At 33.2% G+C, this 18237-nt stretch overlaps 1 protein-coding gene across 1 annotated transcript; it reads right to left on the minus strand.

Annotated features, from left to right (window-relative positions):
- Positions 1 to 281: 281 nt before the first annotated feature.
- LOC148282510 (uncharacterized) lies at positions 282 to 13516 on the minus strand. Its single transcript, XM_088224992.1, has 3 exons — positions 13371 to 13516; positions 6368 to 6521; positions 282 to 1388 (listed from the first exon to the last, which is right to left on the minus strand). The coding sequence occupies exons 1-3, from the start codon at positions 13389 to 13391 to the stop codon at positions 685 to 687; spliced, it is 879 nt and encodes a 292-aa protein (XP_088081118.1). The 5' UTR covers positions 13392 to 13516; the 3' UTR covers positions 282 to 684.
- Positions 13517 to 18237: the final 4721 nt, after the last annotated feature.

Below are 18237 nucleotides of genomic sequence, written 5' to 3' on the forward strand. Positions count from 1 at the left end.
TATGAAAATACGAAAATTGTTTTCAAGCGTTGCCTAGTAGGTGAATTGGTTCTGCCGGATGAATCTCACCCACATGATAAAGGTTTCAGCTCTTTAACTTCACAAAAGTCAACACACGGAAGAGTTGACATTTCAAGTTTAATAAATATTTATAAAAATGCCTCATAGTAATATAGTGAAAGACATTTTCACTAGGAAATTTATAAGGAAGATCAGTAATTTTTTTGGGTTTTTTTAATAAGATATCATCTTGGTATATCAAGACAATGTATTTAAGAATATTTTTTTATTTTAAGAATATTTTTTTTATTTTAGCTTAATAAACATACCTATTTTATTAATTGTAAAACTTTATTCCTTGACTTACATAACCTGAACCATTTACTTGTATTATATTGATCTGAGCAGTTTATTGTGGTTTGATGGTTGTCATAGCAGAACTGATTTTGAAAATCTATTCGATTGAAAGGTATTTTAGTTGAGATGAAGAACGGTATATGGAACTTTTAAATAAAATAATACTGTCCAAATCTTGAACTCATTTGTAAGTAAAGTACTTGCCTAAAATACTGTTAAAATTTTATTCTTACATAGGAATTAATACAATTAGTCCTAATCAAAATGTAATCAAAGAAGTAAAACGGGTGTTGATGAATGATAAAAATAATGGTAAGTAATCGAAAGTTACGAATACCCTCTGTAACCAGATATGTATCCCGGCGTCACTCCACCAATGCCCGAGATGCCGAACCCGCCTCGGTTATAATAACTGGACCCATCGCTACTTTTATAGTAGCCATGGCCAAGGTTCCCCTGGCCCGAGTAGTGGGGGCTGTTGTATCCACTGTACGAGGTCAGTCCGCCGTTCCCAGCATATCCCCCGTAGCCGCCGTTCCCACTATATCCTTTGTGGTATCCCGTGCCCAGTCCCGAATAACCACCTCCGATTCCACTGTAACCTCCTGCAATTCCGCTGTACCCAGATCCGATTCCGCTGTACCCAGATCCGATTCCGCCGTGCCCAGATCCGATTCCGCTGTATCCCGATCCAATCCCACTATATCCGGATCCGACTCCTCCGTACCCGGATCCAATCCCACCGTGACCGCCGATTCCACCATACCCTCCCCCTACCCCACCATAACCAGCTCCGTGTCCGCGGTACCCCGTCCCGATGCCGCTATATCCTCCAATTCCGTTTCCAAACCCACTTAAACCTCCGTTGTATCCTGATCCGATGACTCCATTTATCCCCTGGTATCCGGTGAGTCCAGAGTACCCCACGCCGGAAAAGCTCGGGTAATTGCTGTAGCCGTTGTACTGAACGCCGGAACTGGGGTAGAACCCGCCCCCGGGCGCTCCATAAACTGAAGCTGGGGTGCCAAATACTGCAAAATATTCATAAAAAACAATTACTAACCAATTTTAATAAATAGATCTCAACAAATAAAGACATAATCCCTTGAAAAATGTAAAGGTAAATAGGCTATGGATTTACAGGGCTTACATGTTGAATCCAATATTTTTTAACAAAGATTCGGACTTAAAAAAAACTTGAGAAAAAAATAAAAACATAGGATTTATAAAGAAAAAACATAAAACAATAATACATTCATACTTTTTTATATTTCATACAGTTTTTACACGTGTTCAAAAAATTTCTTTATAATTACTTTAAATTTATTTATTGATATATTATTTTTAATAGTTTTTAGTTCATTGAGAAGATTATTATATTTTTTTACACCTTTGAAGACAATGTTATTTTGACCATGACTTCTGTGGAATTTAGGAATTTTAATATTATATTGGTATTTGAGTGACTTATTTATCTCAAATTCATGTATTTTTTTATTATTTTTTAATTGAATAAAATAATTTATTTTATAAAGTGTGTCTACTGTATGAACCTTAAATATTTTGAATAGACTTTCCGTATTGAGGTCAATATAAACATTAAGTATAAACTCACAATAATATCCAGTGAACCTTTTATAATATTTATAGAAATGTAACGATATTAGACTTTAAAGACCAAAACCCATATAGCCGTTACACTCACTGAATAGATAATACTTAAATAATAAATTAAACTTCTTAGATTTTCACGGCCGTTAAGATGCACAATAAGTTTTTCTGGGTTATTATGCCGTGTGTCGTTCGTACTCTCTACCGACGTTTCGGATCGCGTTACAGCGTCCATCATCAGGGTTGATGTTATTTGTGTATGAATATGTGTTACGTTAGGTACTTAGAATTTTTACCGTGTCGTAGTCGTTTTTGTGTGATGTTATGTATTTGGGACTTGTACCGTGTCGTAGTCGTTTATATTAATGTGTACCATTATGTACTTAGGATCTATACTGTATCACAAATCTGTGTTACATTGCAATCTTTATGCGATTTCTTTATGACTGGGTACCAGGATGTTTTTAATCGCATCCCATCATCTCTGTTTATGTTGTCGGGATGTTTGTAAATCTCAATTGCTTCTTTTACTAGTCGTGTTTGGTGGTTCTTTGGCCTCCCTAAGATTATCGGCTCAAAGGAAAACTTATGCCCCGTTTCTATGTGGTGCTCGGCCAAGGCCGATTCTTCGATCAACCCTGATGATGGACGCTGTAACGCGATCCGAAACGTCGGTAGAGAGTACGAACGACACACGGCATAATAACCCAGAAAAACTTATTGTGCAACTTAAATAATAGTTTATATTGACTTCAAAATGTTTTAATCAACATTTAATACGAAAAGTCTGTTTAAAATATTTAAGGTTCATACAGTAGACACATTTTATAAAATAAATTATATTATACAAATATTTAAAAAAGAAAAGAATTTGAGATGAATAAGTCACTCAGATACCAAAGTAATATTGAAATTCCTAAATTCCACACAAGTCATGGTTAAAATAGCTTTGTCTTCAAATGTGTAAAAATTTAAAATAATCTTCCCAATGAACTAAAAACTATTAAAAATAATATATCAATAAATAAATTTAAAGTGCATACAAAGAAATTTTTGCATACGTGTAAAAACTACATTAAATTTTAATTAGTATGAATGTATTGGTATTTAATATATCTGTGGTTACACTATAATATATTTCTATAAAGTAAACTGAAATTATCAATAAAAGACTTCGGGAATTGTATTACATACGATATATAACATTATTAGTAGGTACCTACTGTGTAACCGATGAAGGCAATAATTACTTTGAACAAATATTTTAATTTTGGGACAATCGACGAACATCGGTAAATTTCAACCTTTTTATTGATATAATCGAGGGCAAGGTTGGTTTAATTAGACTTTCAGATAATAATAAGATATCAGACGCAAACGACAAACAAACATACTTTTTCGGCCTTTTTTTCAATAAGAATATAGCAAAAACAAGCTGGTAGGTATTGGGTATACTCATTCAAGGTGTATATAAAATAAAACATAAATAGAGCGTGTAATATAAGTAAAATTTACTTGTGACTTCATCCTTAGAAGTCAATTCTACTAGATCGAGGAATATCCATCTCCCCCTTCCAAAAACTCTGCGACCCAGAAGTATGCCGATGATGCGGTTATAATTGACGATTCAGTCAGGGGTCTTTAGGTCACTGTAGATAAGCTAGATAGGTATTCCGCATGCATGGATTTAAAAATCAATACTGCAAAAACCCATGTACTGTGAAACACTTCGTGCTTTGATGCTCAAAATCCCTTGACTGTCAAACCAAATCATCGAAAGGATCTAGAAATTCAAATACCTGGGAGTGTATGTTACAGAAAAGGGCAGTTTTCAAAAATAACTGGAGGTGCGTCTAGGAGTAACAGGTGCCATATTTAACGCTGACTGAAGATCGCGTATTTACTCAGTGAAAACCAAATACCACCTATATAACGCCTGCATAACACCTATTCTCCTCTACGGATGCGAATCGTGGCACCTCACTAGGACCCAAAAACAGCAAAATACTGAGTTTTGAGAATAGGTGTCTCAGAAGACTCTTAGGTGAGCGGTGGTTTGACTTTGTGGGGAATGAAGTAATAAGAGAACGGACGCAGCAAACTCCAGTGACAACAGTCATCAAGCTTAGGTGATACGGTTGGCTGGGACATACACTGCGGATGCCTCCTGAAAGTGTTTACCATGCTTGCCTACTTTATAAGGCATCGGGTTCTCGATGTCCTGGACTGTTCGTCGGCAGTTTCTGTCAGAATTTCGGGACGAAAACCTGACTTATGAGGACACACGGGAGCTGGCAGCCCAGTGAAATGCATAGAGGCTTTTTGTAGATACCATTTGCTCCAGTTAGGGAGCGGACATGGAATGATGATGAATTACAAACATACCACTTTTTACAAACATATCATTACATATATATTACAAACATATCTTAATTAATATATGAAAAATGGTTAATATTCAAATAATGAATTAGAGTACCTAGGTACCTAGGTACTTGTTTATGGTTGGATTCCAAAACATAAAATAAATATTTTTTCAAATATGGCATTCTTTTTGCAAACGCCAAACTCCGGTCTTCTCACCAACAGAGGGGTGTACTTAGGTGGGAATACGATTTTTTAAAATGTATTGAATTTAATATTATTTTAGTATTACCAAAATTCCAGTAAAAAGAAATGAACGGGTAGAAATTATAAAGAATTTAAGGAAATAATCTGATTGAGAAATCACAAAAAAAGATGCTGTTTGTAAAGATTAACAAACTTTTTTATACGCAATAAAACAGCATCTTTCTATTTTTTTAAAATGCATTCTTCTCGAATGAAACCTTGGTAGATTGATGAATAAAACATTTATGCTCCTTACTTATTTTTTACATATTAGATTAAAGATTTTATTATTTACAAACACGCACAGCGCAGAGATCTATATTTCTCTGAACACCGCACGTAAATTGGTTAAGCCGTTTAGGAGAAGTTCAGTGACATCACACGTACGGAAGAATTATATATATAAAGATGATCAAGATCACATATCAAGGCGTGTGAACATTGGATTACAGAAGTCATTAATAGTTAATAGTATCTAATATCGACATAAATTGACCCCGGGGATAATGGCGCATGTTAGTTGAAGCGCTAATCAATACGGCAAATGGACAAGAGGCCGAAGATGTTATTAATACAAATTACAAGAAGGTTATAGAATTTTCCAGGAAAATTCTTGTATCCCCGCCTTGGGGTGATTCGGTTAGTATCCCAGGCTGAGGTCTGACAAGATTGATATGAAATATTGATTTAGAAGGGATCTTTTTACATCTGAAATATTTCATAGCCCCTTTACTGGCACCTGACCCCTGAGACTGATCACCTTGTCTTAATTAAACTAATATATAATCTTAACAATTCTTTACAATTTTCTTAATCATTTTACTTAGATCGATGTAGGGGTTAATAGGTTTCCTCATTAAGGTTAGGAAAAAAAACTGGTAATTTTTGATAATCATTGTTCAATAAGTCCACTCATATTCACTACACATTGCCACATTCAAACAATACTCACACCCTCACATAATATATACATACTCACCCTCACTAACTTGAACAATAACAACACTGAATAAACAAAACTGATACACTAAAACAAGTACACAAGCACTTAGCATAAATAGTATTATGTTATAATAAAAGTTATCCTCATAATGTAATTGAGACACAATTTAAGTAAAAATATTTTTACCGACATAATGAAACCATTGTATAAATTCCTTAATGTGTTTTGTTTTTACGAGAAAAAAAAAGCTAAGTATAATTGTAATTAATAAATCGTTTATTAAAAAAAAATCAATCACTGGTTTGAGTCCTACTTTAAAAAAGTTTTTAAAAAGCAAAATCATCTCCTCTTATTTATATATACGGCCTAAGCCTATATATACGGCCTAAGCCAATTACAACAGTTTTATTTAGAAACGTAAATGCAAAAAACTGAACAAAAAGAACATAAAACTATTTAGCAAAGACAAACAAGGGCAAAACAATAATAGTATACAATATATTAAAAAAAAACGAAAGACCAAAAACTTTGAGCTAAACCATGCCAATCCAACTTCATCCCACACTGTTTAGTCGCGAAGAGATCTACGAAACGCCGGAAGATCTATCCAAATAAAAAATTCCAAGTCATGTGATGAATTGACTAATCTACACATTTTGGACATTGGGGCATAAAAACCAAAGTTGCTTTTAGAAGATTTTATAAATAGCAGATTTCGACGGGCGTTTTCAAACAAATGTGACGATAAAGTAGATCTGCAATCAATTTACCCTGTGCACTACTAAGCGTAGACAAGGGAATGATTATGGAGTTAAATTTAAGAAAATAATGTCTATGTTTCCTTACGCCTTTCACTGGAGGCCGTTTTGAGGTCACCACCGACGGAAGATGTTGATGATAACTTGACTGCAGCAGGTTTAGCAGCTTCTTCCGCAGAGGTGGATCCGAGGAGCATCAGTGCAATCAGCAATATGGAGAAGTTGGACCAATGTGACGACATCTAGGTGAACGAAATAAGTGATCAGGAATGAGTAAATCACACAAAGAAATAAAAAAGCTTGTACCTATATGGCCTATTGCAACCACAATAAATCGTCTCTTCCCCTGATATACTAGAGAAAATAGGCAAAAAAAGGGAAAAAAGTTTCAGAAATACATTTTTTATTTATTTTCAAAATGTACATAAAACAAATTGTGAAAAAAAAGGCTTCTTTCTTTTGTAATATTTTTTACGATTATCAAATAGTGGGTTTATAAAATAATATATATTCCAGCCCACCATCAAAAGACCTATGAGGCAATCCGTATATCGGGGACAATACAACCCATCCCAAAGCCACGACTAATCATAGACCATGGATGTGAAAGGGCAACCCTCGGAACTCCATTACGTCACTTAAAGATTGTATATATATCATGCGGGTCATTTCACCGATAGCTGCAACGCGCGCAATATACAATACAATACAACAGTCCTTTTTAGGACGTTACAACGTTATAAACATGTGAAACACATTTACAAAGTCACTTTCTGGCTATATTGCCTCCGGTATCGCCGAGGCCAGGCTCGAAACTGAACCATTCGTCTTTATTGGGAGCCAGCACTCAGCCAACAAATACCGGGGTACCTACCAACATTTAGTCATTCATTTATCACTATATATTTAGTTAGTAATCTATTTGCGAGTCCAAAACAATGCGTCTGTAATGTTTTTAATAAATAAATAGAATAAATAGAATAGAAAAATAAAAAAATCAAATGACTATCGCCACTTTGAACATGCGTGATGGAAGAATATTAGTATGAATTTTTGGTGATTAGGTTACGCATGATGTGCGTATAATGTTAACGCGGATACAATGGTACCTATGCAAATAAAACCAATGGTGGATTTAACGTTCCGATCTGGTTCCAATGCGCGGGCTGTCATTGCTCGTGTACCATGTCAGAGTTATTACTCACTTATTAGTTATACCTCGCTCTTTCGTGACATTGGTCGTAGGGAGTCAGAAAGGCTGATGCATGCCGTGGATTGGAGATGCTTACTGAATGTTAAAAATAAAATATAAAAAAATGAATAATTTAAAAAAATATATGTACGAATGGCAATCATGAAGTTTCGCATTATATATGAAATAAATTGTCTATGTTTTATGAATGTATGTATGTGTATGCGCATGGGTGTATGTACATGTGTGTGTATGTATGTATGTATGTATGTATATATGTGTGTATATGTATATATATATATATATGTGTGTTTATATGTATATGAGTGTATGTGTGTATGTATATGTATCAAAATGTGTATGGGTGTAAGTTTATATTTTATTTGTCTGTGTAACTTGTAAACCATTTCATGTATTCAAATGTATTTGCCTAGCTTGGAACGGAGTATGTACCCTTGTTAGCTGGGAAAAGTGGACAAAAAGTTGTAATTATGATAAAATGTATAAATAAATTATTAAAATAAAATATTATATTATTGTATTATTAAACTTAATATTTAAGTACAAGAATAAAGTCATGTTTTTTATGTATGTAATTGAATCGGTTTCTTCTGACTCAATGAATGTTTTCAGGCAAAAATACTAGGTACCCTGTTATTACAAATTAAATTTTCTAACCAATCAAACTGTCAATCGAGTTAAAATCTCTATTTTAGCGGTTATGATTCCCGGTATTTTTTTTTAATGTTAAGATAAATTAGAGACCTCAAAGAATTTTACATTAGGTTTTTAAATACAGATCTGTATCTGAAGATTTTCAATAAAAGTTTATGGCACGAGGCACAAGTAACTTCTAACGCTAATAACTTTTCTTTTCAATTCATTATCTTCAAATGATAATAATGGATTTTAACTTAATACTATGTCATTTGAGTACCAATGTTCTTAAGTTTAATCTAAATTTCAAGAGGCGTGATCTGCCGACCAAAAATCATTTATATTTTAATTTTATAAAACCGTCAAGTATATTTTCTACCAGAAATATCTTCGAAAATAATTATTTTAAGCTAATATAAACTTCAATTTTAGTTTCGCGGACATTACAAACTTAAAATTAAGGCATATATATTATAAAAATAACAGACTCTCGTCAAAGTAGTAGGAGAATCCTGCTCCGGAAATCTCCTTGGAAAACATGGAACAGATCAACATCCGGAGCGATATTGTTCAGGATATCGTTAGCCCCTCTAGCAGGCATAACCATCGGCAGGTTGGTCCTATTTATTGGAATATGAAACAATCTACGCTGACGCTGCCTTAGGCAATTATCAGGAACATACAAACCAATGCGTATTATAACCTTAGAATTATCTACCATACCACGCAACAATCTATAAAAACGTGTAGTTAAATACACATTCCTTCTAGTAAAAATCTTGATATTTCCCTTGGGAATGGAATCCAGCCTTGTCTGCAAACATTGAAATAAACCCAAAATAATGCTTTTATAAATAATTGCGTAAAAACCACGCCATGACTGGCAATGTATTTTTATTTGATTCCCGAGTAAAAGTCATTATTTGTATAAATTTGTTATAATGCTTCAGGTAATTAATTTATTAAACTTTAAATTAACAAATGTTCACATTACCTGTTCTATGGGTAATACGATCATGTTTACTCGATAAACATTAATCTTGCATAAACAAAGAAAGTCAAAACAAAACGAAAATCATTTAAATTCCCATATTATATTGGAAAAATGTTTACATTTGATTTTGGAAACATACAAAGTAAAATCTACGTTTAAAAACAAAGCATACTTTTAAAAGGATTTTAATGATTCATTCCAATAATTTTATCATAATGAATAAAGGTGCCTTAATTCAAAATCATTTTCGTTTTTTCACTAGGATATGAATAATTAAGATTTCAAATTAAACATCCTAATTTCGACAAAAGCGATACCCATGTAACCTAAATAACGTGTTATGGGCGATGATGTTTTTTTTTTCCTAAATCCCACACAGCTAAATCTGGCTGGTTAAATTTTGGTTAAAAAACCAATCTCTTAATTTCTATAATTCACTCGCCTTTTACCATCATTTAAATTTGCATGGCTGTATATTAGTGTAATTCGTCTTCATGAGATTTCGATTTGTAATTATTGCACAATTCATTTTAGACTCGCGTTTCGATTTAGTGGTTTTAGAGTCAGTGCTGCAAAACATCGTTTATTAAATACAAGCTGAACCCGACAATGCTTTGCTATTGCTAGATTTGAGTACATACTTGTATATATATATTAAACGAACACAATCGAAAGTGTGATATGAATTATTGTATTTAGTTCAAATTAGAAATGTACATATACATGATTATTTTTGTGTTTCGGATTACATAAATTGTGAGGATATGTGGTTACAGGGAATTTTGATAAATAGGTATTTGAACATTGTTTTTCTGTCACTGTCTTGAAGATGCCTCCCCGATGCTAAAAAGAGAACAGCATTTCGGACTTTTTATGGTTAACTAAAATAGACAAAATCGACGTTTGGTCGTCCCATTTTCCGCACCTTAAAACTGAACCGATTTTATTATTTTTATTTTAGTTTTATTTATTGATTATTTTATTTGAAAACAGAGTATCAAAATAAAACTTTATGTTCGTTATGTTTTGTGTTTTTCAAAATTAGTTATCATATTTGTATTTTGGATGGTTCTAGTTCCTGTAATAATCTATTCACCAATCAATAGTAAATATTATAGTGCACGGTAATATGTTTGTATGAATTAAAGTCATACCGCGTTTCATCTCAAGATAAAACATTTAAGTCCGAATCTAAAAATAATTCATTTAAACATATTTTATTTAAATAGGTCCCTATAAAGGCACTTGTTTATAATTAAATTTCAAAACTTTGTAAACTTAATTTTCAAATAAAGATCAATTTCGGAAATGTCACACTCTGCTCTTCTTACCAAAAGGGGTGCATTTTAGTTAGGAATTTGGTATTCAAAAAAGTATTGAATGTGAGTTAATATTTATTTAGTGTTGCCAAAACTCCATTAAAATGCAAAAAATGTGAAAACATTATAAGGAAATTAAGGAAATAATCTGAATGGGATCCATAAAAACGAATGTTGTTTGTAAATATTCAAGAACAAAAATTTTTTCCTTAAAATTTTTTTTAAAACTTTCCATTTTTTTATACATGCTTTCTCGGCGATTGCAACCCAGGTGAAGATGAAAAAATATTTACGCTTGTAACTTTTTTCTGCCAAATAAATTGAAGATTGTAAGAGCTATAAATACACTCATGGCAATGATTTACATTTCGCTGAAAACCATATGTAAATCAGTTCAGTAGTTATTCAGTCTATCAAGGACACACATACAAACATTGACTTATATATTTAAAACGATAGATATATAATAATACATTATGATTATCATTGTAGGTACCCACTAAGTCTAAAGACTTCGGTGGGACCCGAGTGTAAAAGGTGAGAAATGGTGAGAAATGGTGAGAACTTTACAGAGACGGTTCGAAAATGTCGAACATTTTTCGGTCATAATAATGATGCACCCTCACAAGCTGCTGTGGAGAGATTAATTAATAAATTTGAAACTCTCGGCTCCGTTCAGGATGTTGAAGCAGGTGGCCGTCATCGTACGGGTCGATCGCTTGAAAACGTAGCGACAATTAGAGAAGTATACACGAATTACCATCCACGTCCATTCGCCATCGTTGTCAACAATTAAACGTTTCAAAAAGCTCTTTGCAACGAATTTTGACTAAGGACCTGCACATGCACGCCAAAAAGATTTAACTTACACAACATCTAAATCCAACAGACCATGCGCAGCGCCGAGCATTCGTTAATATTGGATAATGGATCATCAACCCGTCGATAGTGATTAAAAAAAAAATCTTAAGCGAAGATGCGTACTTGCAATTTGATGGGTACGTCAATAAACAAAAGTAGCGAATTTGGGGGTCCGAAAACCCACGAGTGATCAGCGGCCTATGCACCCACCGCGTCTGACCGTGTGATGTGGATTTTCAACTGGTGGAATCAACCGGCAATGCAGTTACCGTCAATGGCCTTCGTTATCGCGGCATGTTATCTAACTTTTTTAGCCTGCTTTGGATAAAATTAATGTTTTATGACATTTGGTTTCAACAAGATGGTGCGATCTGCCACACTGCGGTAGAAACAATGCAGTTATTGCGGACACAATTTCCAAGACGAGTATTCTCGCGGCGGGAAGAAGTTAAATGGCCGCCGAGATCCTGTGATCTGACACCTCTGGACTTTTTTCTTAGATATTTTTTGAAAGAAAAGTGTATGCAAATAATCCACCGACAATTCCGGAGCTCAAAACAGAAATTCGACGAGTCATTGATGAAATTCATCCACAAATCAAGGTAAAATGCGATCGAAAATTTCGTGAAAAGAGTGAACGTTTGCCAACAAAGCCAAGGCGGGCATTTGTCGAATATTGTGTTCTACTCGTAACCTACGTGTCCAGATTTTATAAAAATTGGTACATTGAAAAGAAAACACCCCCAAATTTCAATTGCAGTATTATGTGTTTTAATAACATGCAAGTATGTTTTCAGACACCCTTTTTATACGTATCCGAAGAACTCCAGGTTTCCCAAATAAATAAGTATTTATACATATTTATGTGTGTAGTAATTTAAGAAGTTCCTTTTACATCATATAATAAGTAAACTATATAGTATCACGGAAGTATTTTTAAGCCCGTACTTTTTAATTTAAAGGTCTTCCGATTTTTAAAATTTTTATTTGATAAAGAAGGTTAAAAAATCACTGGTCTGATGCCATCGTCGTGTCGTACGAAAATGTATCACAATAGCTCCGGAACGAATGAACGGAGAATCGTTCGAGTTTTAGTTTTGCTAATATTTTCTGTAGTTGTTTTCATGCCAGACTAGGTGATTTTTATTATAATGGATGATTTATGCAGAATGTTATTCTTAGAAATTATTTCAAGGGCGCACACAGCGAATAGGTAATCATTTTATTTAAAATACATGTGTAAATACGGCAATCGGCCGCGTCAGTAAAGTCGGCCTTGTGGTGTAATGGTCAGTGTATTTGTCTACCATGCAAGAGGTCTCGGGTTCGATTCCCGACATGGTTGATATGAAATATTATTTTAAAGGGTGTTTTTACACTAGAATATTTCAAAGTCCCTGGACTGGCATCTGAAGCGTAAGACTGATCATCTTACCTTCATGTAACAAAAATGATCAAGATACGCTGCGATTGGTGTACCAATGCAGTGCCCTATGCACCATTAGGTGCGGAAAGGGAATGATGATGAAATACGGCAAACTACGTATTAATGAAAAGAAAAAAAATGTATTAGGCGTTCATAAGGCACATTTATTTTTTATTCTCTAATCTATTTAAACTTATATAATACGAATTTAATTGAACTATGTTTGCTAACTAGATGCCTAAAAAATTAAAATTCAATTATATTTAATATTATTTGTCCCTATACGCAAACAATTTTATAACTTTTTAATAGTTAGTTTAACCTTGGAAATGTATAGTAAAGTTTATTGACTAATTAATAAATAAATCATTTAATATAAATATACGAAAAAATAAGTACAAAACATGATTTTAAAAATGAAACACAGAAATATTTAATTATTCACTAAGTCACCAATTGATTCTTTGCAGATTTGATTATTATCAACAGGGAGGATTAGAACTGTTCTAGATTATCACCGTACTGATTTGCAAGCCACTTTATGTGGATTATTGGTGAATTTAATGAACCATAAATATTGTTTTTGATTAGTAAATTAGTACAGTGTACACCTCTACATCCTTCGTTTATGCATTCGGTTACCTTTGCTTGTTTAAATCCCATTATTAAGTCCAACAGGGTCCCGGTCACACTTAAGGAAAATTTTCTGTAACCTGAAGCAACTTGTATTATATTTGCACTGAGAACAATGGGCTTTTCACCGGTGACTATCCAAGAACACTGTGAAGTAATGTGACTGACGGATGACGGTGATAACTATTTATACGGCACTTTTTTGTTAAATGCTAATGGCTGACGTTAAACCATTAGTTCCTTGGAGGGAAGACATTGCTGGTATTGTTATTCGGACAATGAAATCGCAAAGCATTGGTGTTTGAGCGTGGTTTTCATGTTTCGGTTCAAATACAGGTAACAAAATAGTCTGAAATTTCGGACGGAAATGAATATTTGATACGGAATATGGCCGTGAGAAAATAAAAATATTTTTTTTCATTTTATTTGGGAAATCAACAGTTCTACATATATATTTATAGTAAACAAACAGATATGGTGTATAATCTCAGAATTAATAATAGATTTCCACAAAGTATACAAAGTTAGTAAAGAAAATATAGTACATATTAAATAAATACATATAAAAATGTTATTTTCATGTACTCGTAAATATTTTTCAATAATCAAAGAATTTTTAAATATTTTTTTAAGAACAGTAAGTTAATGTAAATTGGGCGGGATTAGGAAAAGAATGCTTGAAGAGAGGATAAGGAGGGAAAGGGAGATGTACATATTTATTATTATAATTTCTACTAAGTTACAAAATGCATTTTTAGTGTAAATTTTAAATCTGACTGAGTGATGTTTGTGTAATCTATATCTTTAAATTTTGTATTATACACTGAAAAAGTACTATGAAAAAAAACATTTTTAACATACGATGTTTTACTTATTGGTACATGAAACAGGTGGAGCCTTCTACAAATCCTGGCTGGCACATGTATTGTTATTAAACTAAGTAGTTCTGTACAGTCAACTATTCCTGTCATAATTTTGTAAAGCAGTAGTCGGTCCGCACACACTCTGCGGAAGTGATTCCATAGTAGGTGGAGGCAGTGAGAGTTGATACATATGAAATACTGGTTTTGTATTTAAGGTACTTTATAAATTTGTTTTGAATATTTTCTATTCTTGTTAAATATATGGCATACTGGGGATTTCATATCTGAGATGCGTATTCCAAATGGCTTCTGACAATCGTATAATATAATTAAATTAGGGCTTTTGGATGATCAAAATGTTAACTCATTCGAATTATGAAACCTTACATGCTCAATGCTTTGGAGGTAATTTTATTGGTATGCGATTATATATAATATCCGCCGATCTTGCATTTGGGAGTGTTTTATTTACATGCTTTATATCCCTTCACTGTCCTATATTTTTGTCCTGTTCGTTCAAGGTAAACTATATAGTTTTGTCCTGTTAAAATACTTCTAGGGTGAAATCCAGAACATACCAAAAATATTATGATCAATGTAAAAATGGCATATTTAGGTTCAACGGTAGGTATGTCTCACTTTAGACGAGTGAGTACGTAATAGTCCTAGCTAAAAAATTGGTCCCTAAATGACCGCGAAATGTTAATTTCATTATTTATTCATTTTTTTCACATCATAAACAATAATAAATAAATAAAAATTTGTGTCTTCACTGGGGTTACCCGTGCCGAGAACACTTAACAATATACCTTTTTATGCATCTGAGAATATACAAAGAAGACAAAAAGTCAACAATATTTTGAGTTTGTTTAAATCTTTTTAGACAATAATTGGATTCAACTCCCTGGGGAGCTGTTAACATTAACATATTACAACAGAAATGAAACAGATTTTAGAGAAGGTAATATAGAAGTATAGGCATCTACTTCTCTTCCTTCTCTAAAATAATCTTCATCTCTGTTGTAATATGTTAATTTTAATAGCTACCCGGAGAGTTGAATCCAGTTCCTGTCTACAAAGATTTGGACAAACTCAAAATATTGTTGATAAATCCACTTGGTCCATGAAGAAGTATAGAAATTGAAAGAATACGATTTTTAGGCGAATTCTTTCAATTTCTCGATTTCAAGAATACGATGCCTAGTATGTAGGTGAAATAATTCAATGAGATGAATCTCACCCGCATAAATAAAGGTTTTAGCTCTTTAACTTCACAAACATCAACAGATGAAAGAACTGAAGAAATACAGATGTTCAAATATGGGCAGAATAGTGAATGTTACACAGTGTGTAAAGTGGCCACTTAAATCAGCCAAAAACAGGTCATAAGCCTTGCAGATGCCTAGACTTCTATAATACCTTTTCTAAAATGTTCTTCATCTCTGTTGTAATATGATAAGACTATTAAGTCTTTAGAATATTAAGACAGAGAGAAATTACAAAATGTCAGACAGTTTTAAACACTGCGTATTTATATGTTTAATTTCTGTATACCTATATTATTTATATTATAAAATGCCCAAAAAAAAAACTTTAACATCAATTGTAAGCTTGTGGAGCGAGTGGTTTAACATTGGTTTGGGAGAGCGATATTATAATTATATTATAGTTTATTAATTTTCATCATTATCATTCCCTTTCCACACTCAATGGTGCATAGGGCACTGCATTTGTATGCCGATCATGGCGTATCTTGATCATTTTTGTTACATGAATGTAAGATTATCAGTCTTACGCTTCAGGTACCAGTCCAGGGACTTTGAAATATTCTGGTGTGAAAACACCCTTTTAAATAAATATTTCAAATCAACCATGACGGGAATCGAACCCGAGACCTCTCGCATGGAACGGGCTGACCATTACACCACTGGGCCAACAATCGCAATCAGTATATTTATTTTACCTATCCTGAAATGATACTGAAATTTCAGTTCATGCGATCAGCAAAGAAAGCGGAAGATAGTAAATGTAATAAAATTTACTAAGCGATATTAATATTATGTTAATATATTTTACCTTTCTAAAAAACAAACTCATACGCACAAAATCGATAAAAGTAAAATATCAAGTCTAACATGCGTACAGCTATCTCCCGGATCGACATAGAACTGTAGAGGAGCTGTTTCGCACTGCTCAGAATAGGGAAGCTTTCTCCCAAGTGATCGTCAACGTCGGGGGGACCCGACATGACACGTGAAGAAGAAGAGAAGGTAAGTATATTTAACCTATCTGAAATTCGAGCATGTTAAATTGCCGTTTTTCTCCGTACCTCATAGTGCATAGCAATTTGAACAATGTCCCTGGACTACAACCTGGAGCGTAAAATTGATCACTTAACAATCATATTTTAAAAAAAGGTATCGAGATAGGCTGCAGTTGGTGAATTAATGCATTTCCTTATGCACCATTATTTATGGATAGGGAAATGACGATGATGGTGTTACATGAAGAGTATTGTTTTATTTAATTTTATTCCTTTTTCTTATATTTTTGTTCGGATTATTTTCGCACAACGAGCATTTTCGCTTTATCATGCAATTTAAAATAAAAAGTATTATTTACCTGAACGCTACAGTCGGCTATTGTCGACTGCGACATACTGGAAAATTCTGCCCTTCGAGTCTCATGTTATCGGCCCTTTGGATCTCAGTTGTTTATCATCTCGAGCATCTAGAAATATTGCCTTTGTAGGCTTCACAATTATTTTTTTGTTGTTCCAAGTAATCTAAATGTGTGTAGTAAAGAATATTGTGTTACTCAAAAATTTGCTACTAAAATCACAGAAATTAAACAAATATCATAGAATTAAGAATAGTCCAGAAGGAGCGTAGAATCATATTTTAATACATCGGACTGTGTCCAATAATCCACCACTATGCCCTACTTTTGCCGCGCGCATTCGTGATGTCGCCGTGTAATGTTGCACGATGGGAAAAAATATAATTATAACACAAACGTAAGGTAAAAAAAGCAATCTGTTAATTTCTCTAAAATTTTATTGTGCACGTGGAAATATTGATTGGCACAACAGAGTAGAACAGTAAAGGGTCATTTAATAAGTGTAATTGAATTAATAAAATTTTAACTTAAAATATAAAACAAATTTTGTTTTACATAAAACGGATATTTTTATATCATGTTAAATAATATTTGTAAAAAATATTATTTAAAGTTAAATAGTAAAAAATGTGTTCTTACGCGCAGTAGAAATTAAACCATTTTTAATTGTACTGCAAAGTTTCTCAAAAATGTATGAAAAAATAAAAAAAATACATTGACAAAAATGAATTACTTCAAACAACGTCACTAGTTCGCTGAAGTTCAATGATAGAGTGTTGTTATACATTTACGGTTACCGGGATGCCAACCCACCAATCACGACAACTCACTGTAGAGATTTTAAGACGTCACAGGCGGAGTAGTTTCAAAATCACAAAACTTCAAAAAATCAGCGTTGTTTTCAAATGGGCGGGTCATGTGTTGAGACAGGTAAACGAGAGATGGACTCACAGAGCTCTGAAGTGGAGACCCCAGAACAGATGAGCAGATGACGTGATCTCAGCCGCCTGAAGAAATTATGGAAAATATTAGAAGAGGCTTATGTTCAGCAGTGGAAAGATGGCTAAGAAATAAGAACAGTTGGAGATAACTGACTTATTTTATTCTAAATAACAGATTTTTCGCTAACTAATATAAATTTTTGGGTAGATATTTAATTGATTTATTTATTTTATTTTATTTGGGATTTTTACAGCTAAGCTAAACAAAATAAGTAGAAAAATATTAACAATGCTAAAGCCAATTAAAAAAATCCACTGTAAATATAATGACACATAATATGTAAGAAAAGAGTTTACGTAATTGTATTTGTGTGACGTTTATATTCATGTGTATGTGAATGTGTGTATGCGTGAATGAATGAGGGAGAGGATACATGTGCATGTGGGAATGAA

Source organism: Micrasema longulum, unplaced genomic scaffold (genome assembly GCF_059751315.1).
Source record: "Micrasema longulum isolate JH-2025_06_02 unplaced genomic scaffold, ASM5975131v1 h1tg000322l, whole genome shotgun sequence".
In the NCBI taxonomy this organism is placed as follows: Eukaryota; Metazoa; Arthropoda; class Insecta; order Trichoptera; family Brachycentridae; genus Micrasema; species Micrasema longulum.